We start from the raw sequence: 17,647 nt of genomic DNA, 5'->3' as shown, positions 1-17,647 counted from the left end.
GAAAAAAAAAAAAGAAAAGAAAAAATCTGCTGCTTTCAATCACCTTCTCCAAACTAGAGAATCTTTGACATTCTTTAGTGATTTTAGGAAAATGTCAACATTACAAATAAACCAACAACCCTGGCTGCAATCTGGTGAATGCATATTTTCAGGAAGTCTAGCATTTTCACCAATTTTCCAATCTACCTTAAGTCACAGAAGCAGCTTTCACAGAACAACTAGAGGAGAGATCATGAGTGCTTTAACTACCACATCTGGCCTTTTCTGATCTTTTCTTTAACATATGGAATTTTTCTACTAGCTGGTAAAATTCTACTGCAGTCAGCTTGAATGTATAATTGTAGATCACCATGGTATTAAGAAGTTTCATTGATGAACTGTCTATCTCTAGTTTCAGGAATCTTTTTTTTAAGGTTTTTTGCAAGGCAATGGGGTTAAGTGACTTGCCCAAGGCCACACAGCTATGTAATGATCAAGTGTCTGAAGCCGGATTTGAACTCAGGTCCTCCTGACTCCAGGACCAGTGCTCTATCCACTGTGCCACCTAGCTGCCCCCCTGATCTTTTCTTTCTTCTCATCCCACATGACCTCTCTACTGCATATAACCTTGTTGGTTACCTTCCTCCTGGATCCTCACTCTTGCTGGGTCTTTGTGACACCATCCTCTCACCTCTCTCCTTTCTCTCTGATCCCTCTTTCTTAGTCTCCTTCATCTTCTATATTAGACTTGCTATATTAGACTTGTGGGTTTTCTCCAAAGCTTCTCCAGATCTTCTCTTCTGTTTCTCTCCTGGTGATCTCAGCAGTTCCCATAGGTTTAACAATCATCTTTCTACAGATGACTCCAGATTTCTTTCTCTTATATAGCCCTAACATCTTCCCTGAGCCTCAGTACTGTATTACTGTCTATAAAAACTTTTCAAACCAGATGTCTCAGAGACATCACAGTCACATCTTTTCTCCCAATTCTTTTCTCCTTCCAAACTCACCTATCTTTCCTGCTCTATTCTCTACTCTCTCTTCACCCACATCTCCAAATCAGTTGACAAATCTTGTCATTTCTGCTTCTGCATCATCTTTCTCATGATTCCCTCTCAACTTACAGAATCAATTCAGGCCCTTATCACATTTCATCTCTTTTTCCACTACTGCAATGGACTTCATTGGACTCGCTGCATCATCTCTCCCTGCTCCAATCTACCCACCACACAACTGCCAAAATGATTGTCTTTAAGTGCACATCTGAACACATCTCTACTCAATGAATTCCACTGGTTTGTTATGGTCTCTGGAATAAAATAAAAACTCCCCCTTCATAACCTGGCCTGAACCTGTCTTTGCAGTGTCATAAATGAAAGTTCATTGAGAGGAGGAATTGTGTGCTGCTTTACTCTGTACTCTTGGCCCAGAACACTAGGGCGGCTATACACAGGAGACACCTAAAAGTGTTTGATAATTGAATAAGACACAATCCAAAAGGCATATAAGTGGGAATGGAAACCTGGTCTCTCCCCCACTCTCCTCAGGGAATTGCATTCAGAGCAGATATAATCTTTATATTTTAACATCCTTGATAGGATGATGAAGGTTGTGAATAGGATGAATTTAATCAGCTACATTATCAATTCTGTCAAGTGGAAAAGAACTTTCTTCTTAAGGAAGAAAGCTGAGAAAAAGTGGGTCTTGGGGATGGTGAAATACCTGCTCTTTGTTAATCATCTCCCATTGCAAAAGCACATTGCTTCAGTGAATAACAATTCTTCATCCTCAGAGCAAAGAATAGACTGTTGTTCAGTGTGCAACTGGAGGCATTTGGGGCTCAAGTACTTTGTGGGAGGTGGGTCACTGAAATATTAAGTCAGAAAACCAAACCTGATGGTATATAAGTTGGCAGAATCTGGCAAACAATGCAGGAAAGAAATGCCTTTGTCCACAGATCATCTTCACAAACAATGATGGCCAGGAGCCTTGCCTGCAGAAAGATAAATGATATAAAGGATCATTTGTATTGATAGTTGTGTGAATAACCTTAACTTCCAGTGTAAAAAGGTGAGATGACTAAAGGCAATCTCTTATGAACCTAAGATTCTTATTGCTAAAATACTTCCCTGAAATGGATTATTTAGTATTCAATGTCAAGAAATAGTACTGAGGGGGCAGTTAGGTGGCTCAGTGGATAAAGCACTGACCCTAGAGTCAGGAGGACCTGAGTTCAAATCCAGTCTCAGACACTTAATTACCTAGCTGTGTGACTTTGGACAAGTCATTTAACCCCACTGCCTTGACAAAAAAAAAACAAACCCAAAACAAGAAATACTACTGAGAAGATTAGTACAACAGTCCATTAGGCTAATCTTGGGAAAGATGCTCTACAAAAATCTCTGAAAAAAGAGGAAGGATTGAAAAGATGAATATGAACATGATGGGATTAAAGAAAGCGCAGTTTCAGGGCGGCTAGGTGGCACAGTGGATAAAGCACCAGCCCTGGAGTCAGGAGTACCTGGGTTCAAATCCGGTCTCAGACACTTAATAATTACCTAGCTGTGTGGCCTTGGGCAAGCCACAACCCCATTTGCCTTGCAAAAAAAAAAAAAAAGCGCAGTCTCAAAATACCCCTCTCCTCCTCCTGGTCAAAGCTGTATTGGTCCAAACCCAGGATTTCACTGGTGTCAGAAATTCCAGAGGAAGAAGTGCCTGTCAATGTAGATCTGTTACACACCTAAGTCTAAGAGAGGTTTATTACACAAAGAGGTTAAGTGATGCATTTTGTTCAAGGTTCCCTCACCCTTTGGTATCAGAGACAGGACTCGAAAACAAGCCTGAGACTGGCTCTCTACTAGGCAAGGCTGCCTCAGAACCATGTTACCAGATAGGAATCAACTTCATAATCATCTTTTATAGATATGAATGACACAAAATAACCTATAGTAAAGTATAATTTAAAAAGAGAGGGCTCTCAGCAAGATATCTAAAGATCTATCTAAAGATATCCTTAATCCAGTTCCGAAATGACTAGTCACATAATGTAGAAGAAGCACCTTTTAGGCCACAAGAAGTCTAATGAAAGGTTAGAAATAAATCCTTGTTCTTAATGTTTTTTTATTCTAACTGCAAGGCTTTTCCCACAACTCTTCCCAGTGATGCTGAGCAGCAGACAAGTTTCCCAGCTTGTTAGTTCATCCCAAGTCCATACCATAAGCAGTCACTTACCTCAGGAGAAGTTTGCAGCCTAAATCAAGAAGGTTCTTTCACAAAATATTAAACAAAGTAAAGACTAGTCCAGTTTTCTGGAGGATTAGGAAGTTTCATTTAGGAAGCATTACAAACTCTTGGCAACATGGATAGGGTTATTTCAGTTATATAAATGTTAGGGCTCTAAAGAATATAAAAAAGTTAAAAGACCTTGTGGTTCCTTGACATGGTTCCTTTGTGACTCAGCCTATCAGGACACTGAATAGAGAATTGTTCAAAATCAGACTGACAGGTTTACTGAAGTTTCCCAAGATAGAAGCAAACTGCTGTTCAATTATTTGGAAAACATTAATGAACTGGAAATCAAAGGATTATTTCCATTATCTTTTAGAATCAAAGAATAGAGAGATAGACTTGGAGTCAGTTCAAATCCAAATCAAAGATACTAAAAGTATGACTTTGACAAGTCACTTAATCTAAGCTTGTTTCCTCATTGGTAAAATGAGGACTTCATAGAGTTGGGTGAATCCAGTGAGATAATGTGGATTAACAAGCACTTTGTAAACTATAACGTACTAAAGAAATGTTAACTGTTACTGTAAAAAAACAAGTTATCAAGTAGTCAGGCTTCCCATTAAGTTAATTCAAAACCTAAGAGAAAGTAGCATATTTACCTATCAGGTGGATTGAATTTAGAAGAAGCCATTAGGTTTTGGCAAAAAGATGTCAGCAAAAGATCAGTGATCTAGGACAAAAAATAAATTTGCATTCATTTTGGGAAGTGCAAGTTCCATGTATAAGAATAACATTACATCATAGATATTACAGTACATACACCTAAACAAAACTTTGAAATGTAACTCTGAATACAAAATATGCTAGTGGGAGATAAAGAGAAAACCAGTTTCAAGGTAACCTGTTTTCAAGTCCAAGGAATAAACAAGGCTCAAGCTAATAAGTATCCATTAACTGAATTAAAACCAACCTAATATATAAATTCTTCATTCAGGATTTATTTGGGAGAGGACCAATTCATTGAATGAATACATTTTATAAACACAGAAGTGCTCACATTTCCTTCTCCTAGCAGCTACCCTCTCGATTTTGAGCTAGCATACTCACTTTTTGTTCCCGTTGCCCAAGTTTCAGAGAATTGAAGTTAAGGTGAATCCTTGATGTCTCAATTCTACTGTCATCACTGTCTCCCAGAATAACTTTCAGTTTCCCAGAGATCACTGCAACCTGAGCAGACAAAGCTGTTTGTGGAAAGGGCCACAAAGATAGGAGAGGGAAGAGTCGGGATTGGGGTGATGAATAGAAAGGTTAAGAAAGAGAAAAAAGAATATATTTATTACTTAAATCAATTTATTTTTCTAGTTAACATATGACTTTACCTAGATGTAAGAAGAGGAAGGGATCAGCTAAGTATGTCTACAAGGTCTAGTTCAAACTGGTCTCAATGTGCTTCGAGTTAAATATAACATGGTGATCATAAAAGAGTTTATAGATAATCTAGAATGGATTATATTCCCTCTTCTGAGAATCAAAGGCCTTAACCAGCAAAAGATATGAGAACCAAGGGAAGCTAAGTGGCACAGTAAATATAGAACACAGGCCTAACAGTCAGGAGGACTTGAATTCAAATTCAGCCTTAGACACTTAATACTTATTAGCTGTGTACATTTGGCCAAGTGACTTAACTTCATTGCCTCACATAAAACAGAAACAAAAAGATATGAGAACTTATTTCAAATTGCAGAAGGTAAACACAGAGTAATGTAAAGAGCTCTAGAATCAGAAGACTTACAAGACTGGCAAATTACTTAATTAATCTGAACCTCAGTTTTCTCATCTGTAAAGTGGGGATAATATTAGCAATAACTATATAAAGCACTCAAAAAAAAGTGAACAATTGTGATCATAATGATGCAGTCATGAGAGTTAATACACATTTAAGACTGACATTGAGAGAAAGAATTATAAATCTGAAATAATAATAATACTAGTATTTGTACAGTGCTTTAAGGTTTAAGATACAGTCAAGGAGTGCCATATCAGATGCCATAACAGCTCCATTTTAAAGGTTATCTCCCCAGAGTCAAACAGCTAGTAAATGTCTAAAGCAGGATTTTCTCTTAAAAGCAGGTTTTCCTAATTAGATCCCTTCTACCAAGTAGCTGCCCTCTTCATAAAAGCCTTCAATAACTCATTATCTTAGAATGGAATGGTCTAACTGCCTGAAACCTGTGGTGAAACCCTGCCATTTTGTATCTTAACTTAAACCAACCATCCTTCTCCCATAAAAGATTTTTAAACCTCAGCCATTAGCGAATTCCCCAGACTGAGCAGATGGCAAGTATTCTCTCAATGTGAAATTTTGCAGGCTCTACACCCCAGACATCTCCTGTAATAGCGAGTTCTCTCTTAGGCAGGAGTTGACCAACCTAAATGTTGAAATGCTTTTGAAACTGGGCTATTCTGAGTTGTCAAGAAGTTTTTGGTTTTAACACAATCTCAGATTTCAATACTAAAATATAAGGTGTTGACTTAAAGAGACTTTCTATTTTAAAAGCTAAGTATTCCCTTTCAAAGGATACTAGGTTACAAAGCTGAGCAGACCTATCTATTAGTATGATGGGATGAATCCTCAAAATTCATTAAATGAACTACAACTTTATTAAAGCTTCTCAAAGACTCTTTGAAAACAATTTCATACTAAAAATCTCTCAACAAAAAAATCCAGTTTCTAAAGTCAATTTCACATATATCTAAGAACTCCCAGTTGCCTTTGGCAGAATATTTGGAAACATTGAGTACTTTACAATTCAAATGGAATATCCAAGGCCTAGGTTAGTGTTTTTATCAAGATTTTACAGAAGGTGGGTGGCTAGGTGGTGCAGTGAATAGAGCACCCATCCTGGATTCAGGAGGACGTGAGTTCAAATTCAACCTGTCACTTAATAATTACCAGCTGTGTGACCTTAAATTCTTGTTCAACATTTAACTTCCCCATGGCCTTGCAAAAATAAAAAATATATATACAAAAAGTTAAGCAATATATAGGAGAAAAAAAGCCTTCACCTTGATCACAAGAATTAGTGAGTGGTGTTGAAACCTCTAGAACTTGAGGCTCTATTTTTTGACAGTCCACATATCTTAAAGATGGTATATTTATAAGCATGTCATTAAGTTCCTTGAACCTTTCTGACTGGGATGTCATTAGTTTAAAAAAATTGTCCTCAAGAGACTTGTGACAGCTTGAACAGAACTCAGCTTTTATCACATTTCTGGAAGACAGTATTCTTAACATGCTCTTGTCCCTGAATCAGATTTTATCACTAGGGAAAAGAGAACTAAATCATATAAACTTAAAAGAAGTGGGAAGATAGCATACTTAAAGGTAAAAGAATTGGTCCAAAGTTCTGAGGGAAACTCTGGAGAATTAAATTACTTCATTCATAATTATTTATCCCAGAAAATTACATTTTAAAAAAGACATAAAATCTCATCCAGTTATAATTAATAAAGTCCCTTCAAATACCTTCACATTTAAAGACAGATATTTTAAAGGAATCTAATTGCCACCAACTCACCTTCATAATTGGTAGGGTCAATTATTAAGGTTCTCAATTCTTCTAATGCACCTTTTAACTGTTCCAACGGTTCTTCAGCATTGCCAGGGTCCATTTTTAATATGCGTTCTATATAAAATGAAACTTGTTATGTATCTTTTAATAATTGCTTATTAATTTCAAATAACTCAAACATCTCTACTTCAAGAAGATTCATTTTTCTATGTGTGAATAACAGTAGCTTTACATGGACTTTTACATAGAATTTAACACATATTCTAAGGTTAAAATCAAGAACTACTGCTGATTAAAATCTAAGATACAAAGTAATATAGGCAAAAGATATAAAATATAGCAATGTCAGGTGTCTAGCCAAGAAAAGAGTGCTTTAACAAGAGTTGATACAAGAGAAATTGAAATTCTTCAAATTTTAGGAAGAATAGAGGTAGTGAAGTCCAAAAGTTTCCCAGAAACTAAAAATAAGAAAGAAGGAAGCAACAGAACTCATAGCCATAAATGCCTACACTATGCATAAAAAATGCACATTCTATGGAAATCCTAATCTAAGGAGGTAAATTTGACTAACAAGGTTAACAGATGTGGTAGGATAAGACTCAGTAATTGAAATATGGCTCTGGAAAGTTATTATGCCTTATTTAAAAGAAACATGATGGAGAAAGTCAGGGTTAGGGTAAAGCAGCATTGTATATTTTAAAAAAAGGCATTCTCAGGTGAAGAAATTCTGGAAAAAAAAAGGATAGGAGGGGTACCTTTTGGTGAAGATCCACAGAAGTAGAAACAGAAGTGATATTGTCATTAGTATGTATGACAGATCATTCCAAAGGAAAGAAGAAATGAGTAATTTGGGAAACAGATCCAGGGGATTTTAATTATCAAGACATCTGTGAGGCAAGATAAACTCATTGTTAATAGTGTTAAAGCTCAGAAGAAGTAGGGGCAAGCAAAAGACAATAAAAATTTGTTTTAAAGTCAGGAACAGGATTAATGAAATCAGATGGAGACAGCAGAACCTATTCTGCCGAGTAATCCAGCTTTTATTTTGCTTCTTTACTCTACGAGGGCACATTATCTTCTGATGATGTTGTACCTCATTTTTTTTAGGTTTATTGCAAGGCGATGGGGTTAAGTGGCTTGCCCAAGGCCACACAGCTAGGTAATTATTAAGTGTCTGAGGTAGGATTTGAACTCAGGCACTCCTGACTCCAGGGCCAGTGCTCTATCCACTGAGCCACCTAACCGCCTCTGTCCCTCATTTTAAAGAAGAGTATGACATCAGGGAGGACAGATGAATTGGATTTAAGTGACGGGAGGAGCTATACAAAATTACCACTCACTTCTCCTCCAAAGTCATCTTGGGTCCAGTAGCCATATATCAATCAGGATTATTGGAGATGGCCCTGGATGCGAGGCAGTCAGGGTTAAGGTATTTGCCCAAGGGTCAAACAGCTAGTAGGAATCAAGTGTCTGAGGCTGGATTTGAACTTTCATCCTCCTAACTCCAAGGCCAGGGCTCTATCTACTGCACTACCGAGCTGGTCTGATTTTCTGACTGGAAAGGACAAAATACAAAAGGCTGACAACAGGGAGCAAATGCCCAGGAAGATAAGAGGCTCAGGATGATGCTTTTACATCTCCAATACTTTTGATATCCACCCCAAGTTCTCAAATATTGACTAGTGTGACTCCTTAGCCACCAACAATGATCTTTCTTTTTTTTTTAAAGGTTTTTGCAAGGCAAATGGGGTTAAGTGGCTTGCCCAAGGCCACACAGCTAGGTAATTATTAAGTGTCTGAGACCGGATTTGAACCCAGGTACTCCTGACTCCAGGACTAGTGCTTTATCCACTGCACCACCTAGCCTCCCCCAACAATGACCTTTCAATTGGGCAAATAATCACTGAACTTCTCTGTGCCTCAATCTCTTATCTGTAAAATGGGGACATAGTACCACCTACCTCAGATGTTGTGAGAATCAAATGAGATCATATTCATAAAAGGCTTTATAAATCTTAAAATGCCAGGGAAATCCAATTAATATTTTCAATGAAGGGAAAGACCAGAACCTACAAATTACAAGCTGGTGTGTTTGACTCTGAGCAACCTTATTGCTGTCTTTTGAAGTATAGGTAGTGACTATAGAGTAAGATGGGATGGTAAAGGGGCAAGTACAGCTTCACTGAGATGTCAGGATAACTTCATTTCCATTTTGACAGATAACTACACAGACAGAGCAGGGGAATGCAGAAAAAAAGAGTTTGTTTATATTTTAGCAAAGCACTTTTCAAAGCCTATCAGGTTATTCTTGTGGAAAAGATGAAAATAAAGAGATAGATCAGTTGGATCAAACTCAAATAGAAATGGGGGATACTATTCTGGGCATAAAGATCCCTGGGGGTTTTCTATAGACAGATCTACAATGTAATAAGATCTTTGCCTTATTGTATTTTTATTTGTTTTGTTAAATATTTCCCAATTATATATATATATATATTTAGTTTTTGTAAGGCAATGGGGTTAAGTGGCTTGCCCAAGTCCACACAGCTAGGTAATTATTAAGTGTCTGAGGCCGGATTTGAATTCAGGTACTCCTGACTCCAGGGCCAGTGCTCTATCCACTGCGCCACCTAGCCACCCCCTCCCAATTACATTTTAATATTATTTTAGCCACAATAGGTGTTGTGGGCCACATGTTTAACATCTCTAATTTAGAGAATAGAACACTTAGGAAGATAAGAAACTGTGTGTAAGGTTAGATTCAAAGATGAAGGGTTCAACAGCAACTTGAGGGCAAGTCTCTACCATAGTGTCCTTGCATCAGGTATGGATAACCTGTTTATCAAATTGGCAGAAGACAACAAACTAGAAGGGATAGTTAACATGTCAAATGACAGAATTAGAATCTAAAAATAGAATGAAAACTAGAATGTTGGGCTAAATCTGGGGAAATTCTTGAACTAAAATGCCTCTAAGGATTCTTCAAATTTTCAGATTCTCTGAAAAGTACCCAGATAATATTAACATCTAAAAAAAATAATGATCACTATTAGCACTTAAGGAACATTTCTAAGCAGATAAAGTTGTCTATACATCTATCCCAAATATCTCTCCTGAATTCCCATCATCAATCCCTTACTGCTTGCTGAACATTTCCACTTGGATGGTCTAGAGACATCTCAAACTCATTATCTTTTCCCCTAAACTCACCTCCCTTCTCAACTTCCTTACTGTCAAGGGTACCACCATCTTGTCCAGAATGCTGAACCTTTCACCTCATCTTTGACATCTCATTTGATCAATGCTAAATCTTGGTGCCTTCACACACCTCTGGTTTCCATTCCCTTTGCTTTACCCACAAGTATTCACACTAGTTCAGGCCCTCTCACCTGGACTCCTGCAAATTGGTCTAATTCCAGTTGTTATCCTTGTCTCTATCTCTTCCCATTACTATACATCCTACTTTTTCTAAAGTTCACCTTTACATCAGCCCCTAATATTTACTAATTAATAAAGAAGACTGCCTTTAAATACAAGTCCTCTGCTTGGCAGTAGAATATAAGTCCTTTGAGGGCAAGGGTTGTTTTTCCTGTCTTCACACACTCAACACTTAGCATTGGGTCTGACATACGGTAATCACTTAATACTTTCCAGAATGACTACCAGATCTCAGTTAGTTTTCTTGTCTCTCTAAAATGTCTCCAAATTAACTATTACTGTCTTGTCATCTTTGTCAGTTTGCTAGATGTGTAGTTATTTTGGCTTACAACTCTCTTACTTTGAGTAATTTGGAAAACTCTTTTCATGTGGTTAATAGTTTGTAATTCTTTTGACAAATGTTTATTCATAGACTATCATCGTCATCATCATCATCATTATATTCTTTGATTACTTATCTGTTGGGGCAGGGATTTTGGTTTTATACACTTGTTGTTTTTCTATGTAGCTTGAAGACCAGGAACTATATGAACTCAATTACAAAACACTTTTCACACAAATAAAGACAGATCTAAAAAACTGAAAATAAATTAAGTGTTCATGGGTAGGCTAAGCCAAAATAAGAAAAGTGATAATTCTACCAAAATTATTCAATGGCATACCAATCAAATAACTAAATAATTATTTTATAGTTAGAAAAAATAACAAAATGTCATGAATATCATGGGAATCAATAGAAAAAAATGTGGTTAGGTCTAGCAGTAGTAGATTTCAAACTATTTGGCAAAACATGCTAGTAATAATTAAGATCTAAAAGGGTAGATTAGCGGCATAGAATAGGGACACTGTGTAATCTATAGAAATAAACAGCCAGAGTAATCTAGTATTTAATAGATCCAAAGATCCAAGTTATTGGGGAAAGAATTCACTAACAAAAACTGGAAAAACTGGCAGAACATAGGCATAGACCAACATCTCTGTATATCAAGATAAAAAAATAGGCCTATAATTTAGACATAAAGGGTCATATGATAAGCAAATTAGGGGAATATGAAAAAATATTTGTCAGAGCTAGAGGTAAGGCAGGATTTTTTGACCAAACAAGACACAGAGGTAAAATAAATAATTCTAATTACCTGAAATTAAAAAAGTTGTGAACAAAATTGATGCACCAAAATGAAAAGAAATCAATGTTTTTCTGACAAAAACCTCTTTCTCAAATGTAGAGAATCAAGTCAAATTTATAAAAAACAAGAGTCATTCTCCAAATGATAATGACCAAAGAATATGAACTGGCAGTTTTCAGATAAAATCAAAACTATCAAATCACTAATGGAGAAATGCAAACTAAAACAATTCTAAGGTACTACCTCATGTCTATCAAATTTGCTAACATGACAGAGAAGAAAAATGACAAGTACTGAAGGAGGTGTACAAAAATGGATATACTAATACACTTCTGGCAGAGCTGTAAAGTGATCCAACTATTCTGGAGAATAATTTGGAATAATGCCCAAAGACCTAACAGAAATAGGTATTTCCTTTGATTAATACAACTTTAATCCCATACTCCCTTTGATCCCAGATCATTACTAGATCTGTATTCGAAAGACAACAAAGAAAAGGATTTATTTGTACAAAAATATTTATAGCAGCTCTTTTTGTAGTGACAAAGAATTAGAAATTTAAGACATACCCACCAACTAGAGATTGACTGAACGAGTTGCGGTATATGATTGCAATAGGATACTACTGTGCTAGGAGAAATAATGAGAGGGATAGTTTCAAAAAAATCTTTGATACAGAGTATCAAACAAAGTAAAGTGAGCAGAACTAGAGAAACTTGTACACAGTAACAATGTAATGATGATCAACTGATAGAATCATCTACATCAATTCGAAATGACTCATGATGAAAAATGCTATCCACCTCCAGAGAGAACTGATGTTCACTATGAATGCAAACTAAAGCCTACTTTTTCCACTTTATTTTGTTACACTTTATTCAACATAGTTAATATGGAAATATGTTTTGCATAATTTCACAAACGAGTATCATATTGGGTTGCTTCTGGAAAGGGAATTTGGAACTCAAAAACTGAAAATGAATTTTAAAATTCATATATATATGTATATATCCATATAAAGATAGCATACACACACACACACACACACACACACACACACACCCTTATTATAATCAGATTTTTCTTCCCTCAGGCTACTGCTTACCAAATCTTTATTAAATACCAAGTCCTTTTTAAAGATATTGGGTAGATTTTTTCCCCCCCTCATACAACTACTTCCTTTCATATCTATTAAAAACAAGTCATTAATTCTTGTGTAAAATCACTGCAATTTCATGTATTCAAGACTTACCTACTTTTTTAAAAAAGTGTTTCTAACCCTTGTTTGATTAAGATCTTTTCCTTTAACCATAATTGTGAAAGAGAATACTCTTCAGATTTTTTAAAATAATTTAACATTTGGTTCATTTATCTGTTCACTTATCTGTTTTAAATTGTTGGTTTAACAATGTAAAGATTATCAGATTGCCTTCTGTGGGGGGGTGAAGTAAGATGGGGGGAAATTGTAAAATTTCAAAAAACAATATAAATAAATAAAATAGATGATTTAAGTTCATTTTCTGTCAGATTGCTTTCTAGTTTTTCCAAAACTTATCAAATAGAGAATGCTTTCCTAGGAAATTTACAATTTGGGTTTTATTGAGGTCAAATATTTCTGGTTTTCCATTGATCTACTTCTTTATTTTTCACCTAATACAAATGGTTTTGATGGCAGGTTTTATAATTTGGTTTGGGGTCAAGAAGTCTTAGTCCCCCTTAACTTATAATTTTTTCATCATTTCATTGACATTCTAGATCTTTTGTTCTTCCAAATAAATTGTTCTCTGTAGCTCTGTTAAAGGATCATTATATTAGTTTGATTATTAAGTGAAAACTGTTAATTAACTGTGGTAGTACTGACATTTCTATTATATTGGCATAGTCTATTCAAAATCATTTAATATTCCTCTAGAATAAAGAGAAAATTCAGAAGCAGGAAAACTGCAAAAGTAACATATTGGACCTTAAATGTGCTCTTCTTTTATTTTTTTCCTTTGTAATCACAGCTTTTTATACATTTAAAATGTTATTCTGAGAAATAATACATAGGTATCACAGGACTGCCAAACATAAAATGAGAAGCCTTGTTCTAATACCTCTTGACCCAGGCCAATTATATTTTGATTTTTTGAAGGCTTTGGATTTGGAAACTTATTTAAATTTTTTTCCTTTTGGGGGGGTTATTTTATATTATTACAATAATTTTGTTGTAAGAGTAAATATAAACCCCCTCCCCCCCAAGAAAAGAGAGAACTCAAGAATGAGAGAAAAAAATATAATTCGGTCTATGTTCAGATTGCGATGGCTCTGTCTCTGGGCGAGTTGCCTTCTTTATCTTAAGTACATCAGAGAAGTTGTTTCAGTATTTTTCCCACAAATGCTATTATTAGCTGTATTTTCCTCCACTCTATTCCTCCCCACTCTCATTTATTCTATTCTCTTTCTCCTTTCATTCTGTCCCTGTCCAAAATCGTGTTGCATCTGAGTAGCTGCTCCCACAATCTTCCCTCTCTTCTATCACCTATTCCCCCCTTCCTTCCCCCCCCCCCATTCCCCCAATCCCATCCCAATAATTTTAAATTTTTCTTCTGGATCTGTTTTTTGAGGTTGGTTGCTTTTCCAATGAGATATTTCACATTTTCTTCAAATTTTAGGGTTTTTTGGAAGTTTTATTTCTTCCTAATTTCTTGCAAAGTCTTCAGCTTCCTTTAGTTCCATTTTGGATTTGAAGGAGTTCATTTCTTCAGAGAGCTTTTTTTATCTCCTTTTCTAGCTGGCCAGTTCTTCTTTTCAAAGCATTCTTCTCCTCATTTGCCTTTTGTGTTGTTTTTTCCATTTGGCCTAAACTAGTTTTTAACATGTTATTTTCTTCAGTATTTTTTTGTATTTCTTTCACCAAGCTATTTATTTGGTTTTCATGATTTATCTGCATTGCTCTCATTTCTACTCCCTATTTTTCCTCCACCTCCCTTAATTGCTTTTTGAAATCTTTCTTGAGATCATCTATAGCCTGAGCCTATTTTTCTATTGCTCTTGGAGACTTTGGACTCAGAAGCTTCAATTTTGTCATCATCTGAGTATGTGTTTTTTTCCTCTTTAAGATTTTTCAAGGCAATGGGGTTAAGTGGCTTGCCCAAGGCCACACAGCTAGGTAATTATTAAGTGTCTGAGGCCGGATTTGAACTCAGGTACTCCTGACTCCAAGGCCAGTGTTCTATCCACTGCGCCACCTAGCCGCCCCCTGAGTATGTGGTTTTGATGTTCCATGGGACCAAAGTAATTTTCTATGGGCACATTCTTTTTTTCTGTTGTTTGCTCATTTCCTCAGCCTGAGACTAATTTACAACACTTTCAAGGCTTTGGGTTTTTTTGGGGGGGGCACACCCCACTGGGACCTTTATTTCTCCAAGGTCCAAGGTCTTATGCTCTCTTGCCTGTCTTTGAAATATAGATGATCACAGGTATTCCCCTCTGCCCTGGAATTATGAGAAGGGTTCCTATTATCTTAGTATGGAAGGCCAAACTGCAACCTGGATCTTAGTGTGGGCAAACAGCAGAGTCCTGTCCCAGGGAGAGCAGTGACCCATGCAGTCTCCCCCAACCCTCCTTACCATCTATGGGCTGTTCTCTGGAAGTACAGGCTGGTTTCCCTGATTCCCATTGGAGGTTCTTGCAGCATGGTTGCTCTGAGGCTGGCACTCCTCACTCCACACTCATTCTAGTGCAGCAGAGTTCTCTCACTGACCCTTCAAGCCATTCCAGGTGATTCCTGGGCTGGGATGGCCTGAACTGAGCTGCACTGCATTGCAGCCGGGGCTTTTTTCTCCACCCCACCCCCCATGCCTGTGAAACACACCCTTCACGTGGAACTTCTAAGTTGTCTTGGACTGGAAAATTGTATCACTCAGTCTTTCTGTGGGTTCTGCCCCTCTAAATTTCTAGTCATAATTTGATGGCTTTTGGAGTTTTGCGGGGGAAGGAGTTTCCAGGAAATGCTGCCTTCGTGCTGCCATCTTGGCTCCTTTCTTCTTATTTTCCAAAATACAATTGCTATTCCCCCTTCACTCAATTCCCCTACCAATTTCCATGAAAAAAAAAAAGGAAAACAAAAAAACCTATAATGAAAATAATCAGACGAAACAAATCCACCCAGTAGGCATATTCAACAATGTTGTTTCATTCTCATCCTTGAGACCATTACCTCTATTTCAGTAGTATTCTTTTTCATCAGTCCTTTGGGGTCATGGTTGGTCATCAAACTGATCAAACTACAAGTCTTCCACATTTATTTTCTTTACAATATTGCCATTATTGCACAAATAGTTCTTTTGTATCTGCTCACTTCCCTCTGTATCCATTAATACAAATATTCCCCAAATTCTCTAAAACTATGTCTTTAATCATTCCTCATGTCACAAATAATATTCAGCTACATTATCAATCATAACTTGTTCAGCAATTCCCCAATTGATGGTTACCTCCTTAATTTCCAGGTCTCTGCCATTTTAAAAAGATCAGCTCTAAATATTTCTGTTTATACAGGATTTCTTTTCTACTTTTATCTCTTTGGAAGTAGTGTCATGGTGTCAAAGGGCAAGCACAGTTTAGTATCTTTTTATAATTCCAAATGGCTTTATAGAATGGCTACAGACTAACCCAATTTACAACTCTAGCATTGGTACATTAATTTGAAATTTATCAATCTATACATACATCCAGGGCAGCTAAGCGGTGCAGTGGATAGAGCACCAGCTCTCTAGTCAGGAGGAGCTGAATTCAAATGTGACCTCAGACACTTAATAACTACCTAGCTGTGTGACCTTGGGCAAGTCATTTAACCCCATTGTCTTGCAACCCTCCCCAGATGGTTCTGGAGAAGAAAGTGAGTCTGGTGATTTAGCACAGCACCCTGACTCAAATTCAATTCATATGACTGTCCTGGCAACACTTCCCTGATGCTGTAGTCTTCTCAAGTACAAAAGTCAAACATCATTGATATATACTATGAAAGGATGGTTTAAATCTAATTTATGCCATTTTTCCCAGATTTACAAGAGTTTTTTGTCAAATAGCAAATTCTTGCCTCAGTAGTTGGTGATTAAGGTTAATCTAACACTATGCAATTATGTTCATTAACTTTTGTATGTTATACACCTAAACTGAACTGATTGGCTTTTCTATTTTTCAATCAGTTGCAAATATACCAATTAGGCACTCTTGCTTTCTACCTTTTTTTATTATTTCCCTCAATATTCCTTTTACATATTTGAGTGAATTCTGCTATTATTTTCCTGGTTTGATAAAGTTATTCTGTGATGTTATACTGTATAAATAAATTAATTTAGATAGCCCTCACTGTCATTTTTATTATATTGGGGAAAGCCTACCAACAACAAATCAATATTTTCTATTTTTATTTATTAGGAATGCTTGGAAATTTTCTTTTATATTAAGGGTCGACTTTCCCCCCTCAGTTTTGTTTATCATCCTTTGTCTTTTACTTTGGGGAATATCTTATTCCAAACTCTTCAAATGTCAACTGGTGGCTGCCAAGTATCCTGGCTGTGGGTTGTTAGTACTTGAACTTTCTGGATCCTCACATAGAAGGATTTTTCTTGGACCTGGAATCTCTGAATTTTGACTCTGATATTTCTGGGAATTTCCTATTATGGATCTTTCAAGAGTTGACTAGTGAATTCTTACTATTTTCACTTTGCCCTTTAGCTCTCTTTTTGATCTGTTTTTTCTTATCAGCTGTTTTTAATAGACGAGATGACATACATTTTTCCAATTTCTTTTTAGTCTTTTAGTTTTGTTCTCATTCTTTTTGCCCCATGGGAAGTCTTTAATTTATTTGGTACATCCCATTTCTTACTGTTTTATTGTCTGAGATTATGATTACTATAATAAGGGAATTTGTTTTGCTTGACTGCAGAGCTTTTACAAAGGTTGGTTTTTCTTTTTTCTTTTAAGGGGTGAGTGGGAGGAGAGGAAGAGGAGAGCCAGAGATAGTATTGCCCCAAAAGCAGAAAATAAAGAAAAAATGTCATTGAAATGTTTTTGAAATGCACAGAAAAGAATAAAAGGAAAACAAGAAGGAATCACAAATAAGGTAGATTTTAAAGCAAATTAATGAATTTATTATGTGCCTAAAATCACAAATTGTGAATAACAGTTTCAAGTACAACCTCAAATTTACTGCTTATTTTAGTTGATATTTTAAAATTTTTAAAGTTCAGAATAAAAAGATTAAAATTAACATTTTTTTTAAAAAAGTAAAAGTAATGAACTGACAGTTGCAGA

General features: G+C 36.1%; 1 protein-coding gene across 3 annotated transcripts in view; it reads right to left on the bottom strand.

The window, feature by feature from the left end:
- FANCA (FA complementation group A) overlaps positions 1–17,647 on the bottom strand; it is a 115,079-nt gene that overhangs the window by 52,495 nt on the left and 44,937 nt on the right. For all 3 annotated transcript variants that reach the window (XM_074200767.1, XM_074200759.1, XM_074200774.1), the window contains 4 exons: positions 6,786–6,893; positions 4,315–4,448; positions 3,867–3,937; positions 1,873–1,972 (listed from right to left, as the gene is read on the bottom strand). In XM_074200767.1, coding sequence (XP_074056868.1) covers positions 1,873–1,972; positions 3,867–3,937; positions 4,315–4,448; positions 6,786–6,893 — 413 coding nt within the window. The remainder of the gene's footprint in view (positions 1–1,872; positions 1,973–3,866; positions 3,938–4,314; positions 4,449–6,785; positions 6,894–17,647) is intronic.

This window comes from Macrotis lagotis, chromosome 1 (genome assembly GCF_037893015.1).
Source record: "Macrotis lagotis isolate mMagLag1 chromosome 1, bilby.v1.9.chrom.fasta, whole genome shotgun sequence".
NCBI lineage: Eukaryota > Metazoa > Chordata > Mammalia > Peramelemorphia > Peramelidae > Macrotis > Macrotis lagotis.
Note: the sequence above shows the minus strand (reverse complement) of the source record. Positions and strands in the feature narration are given on the sequence as shown.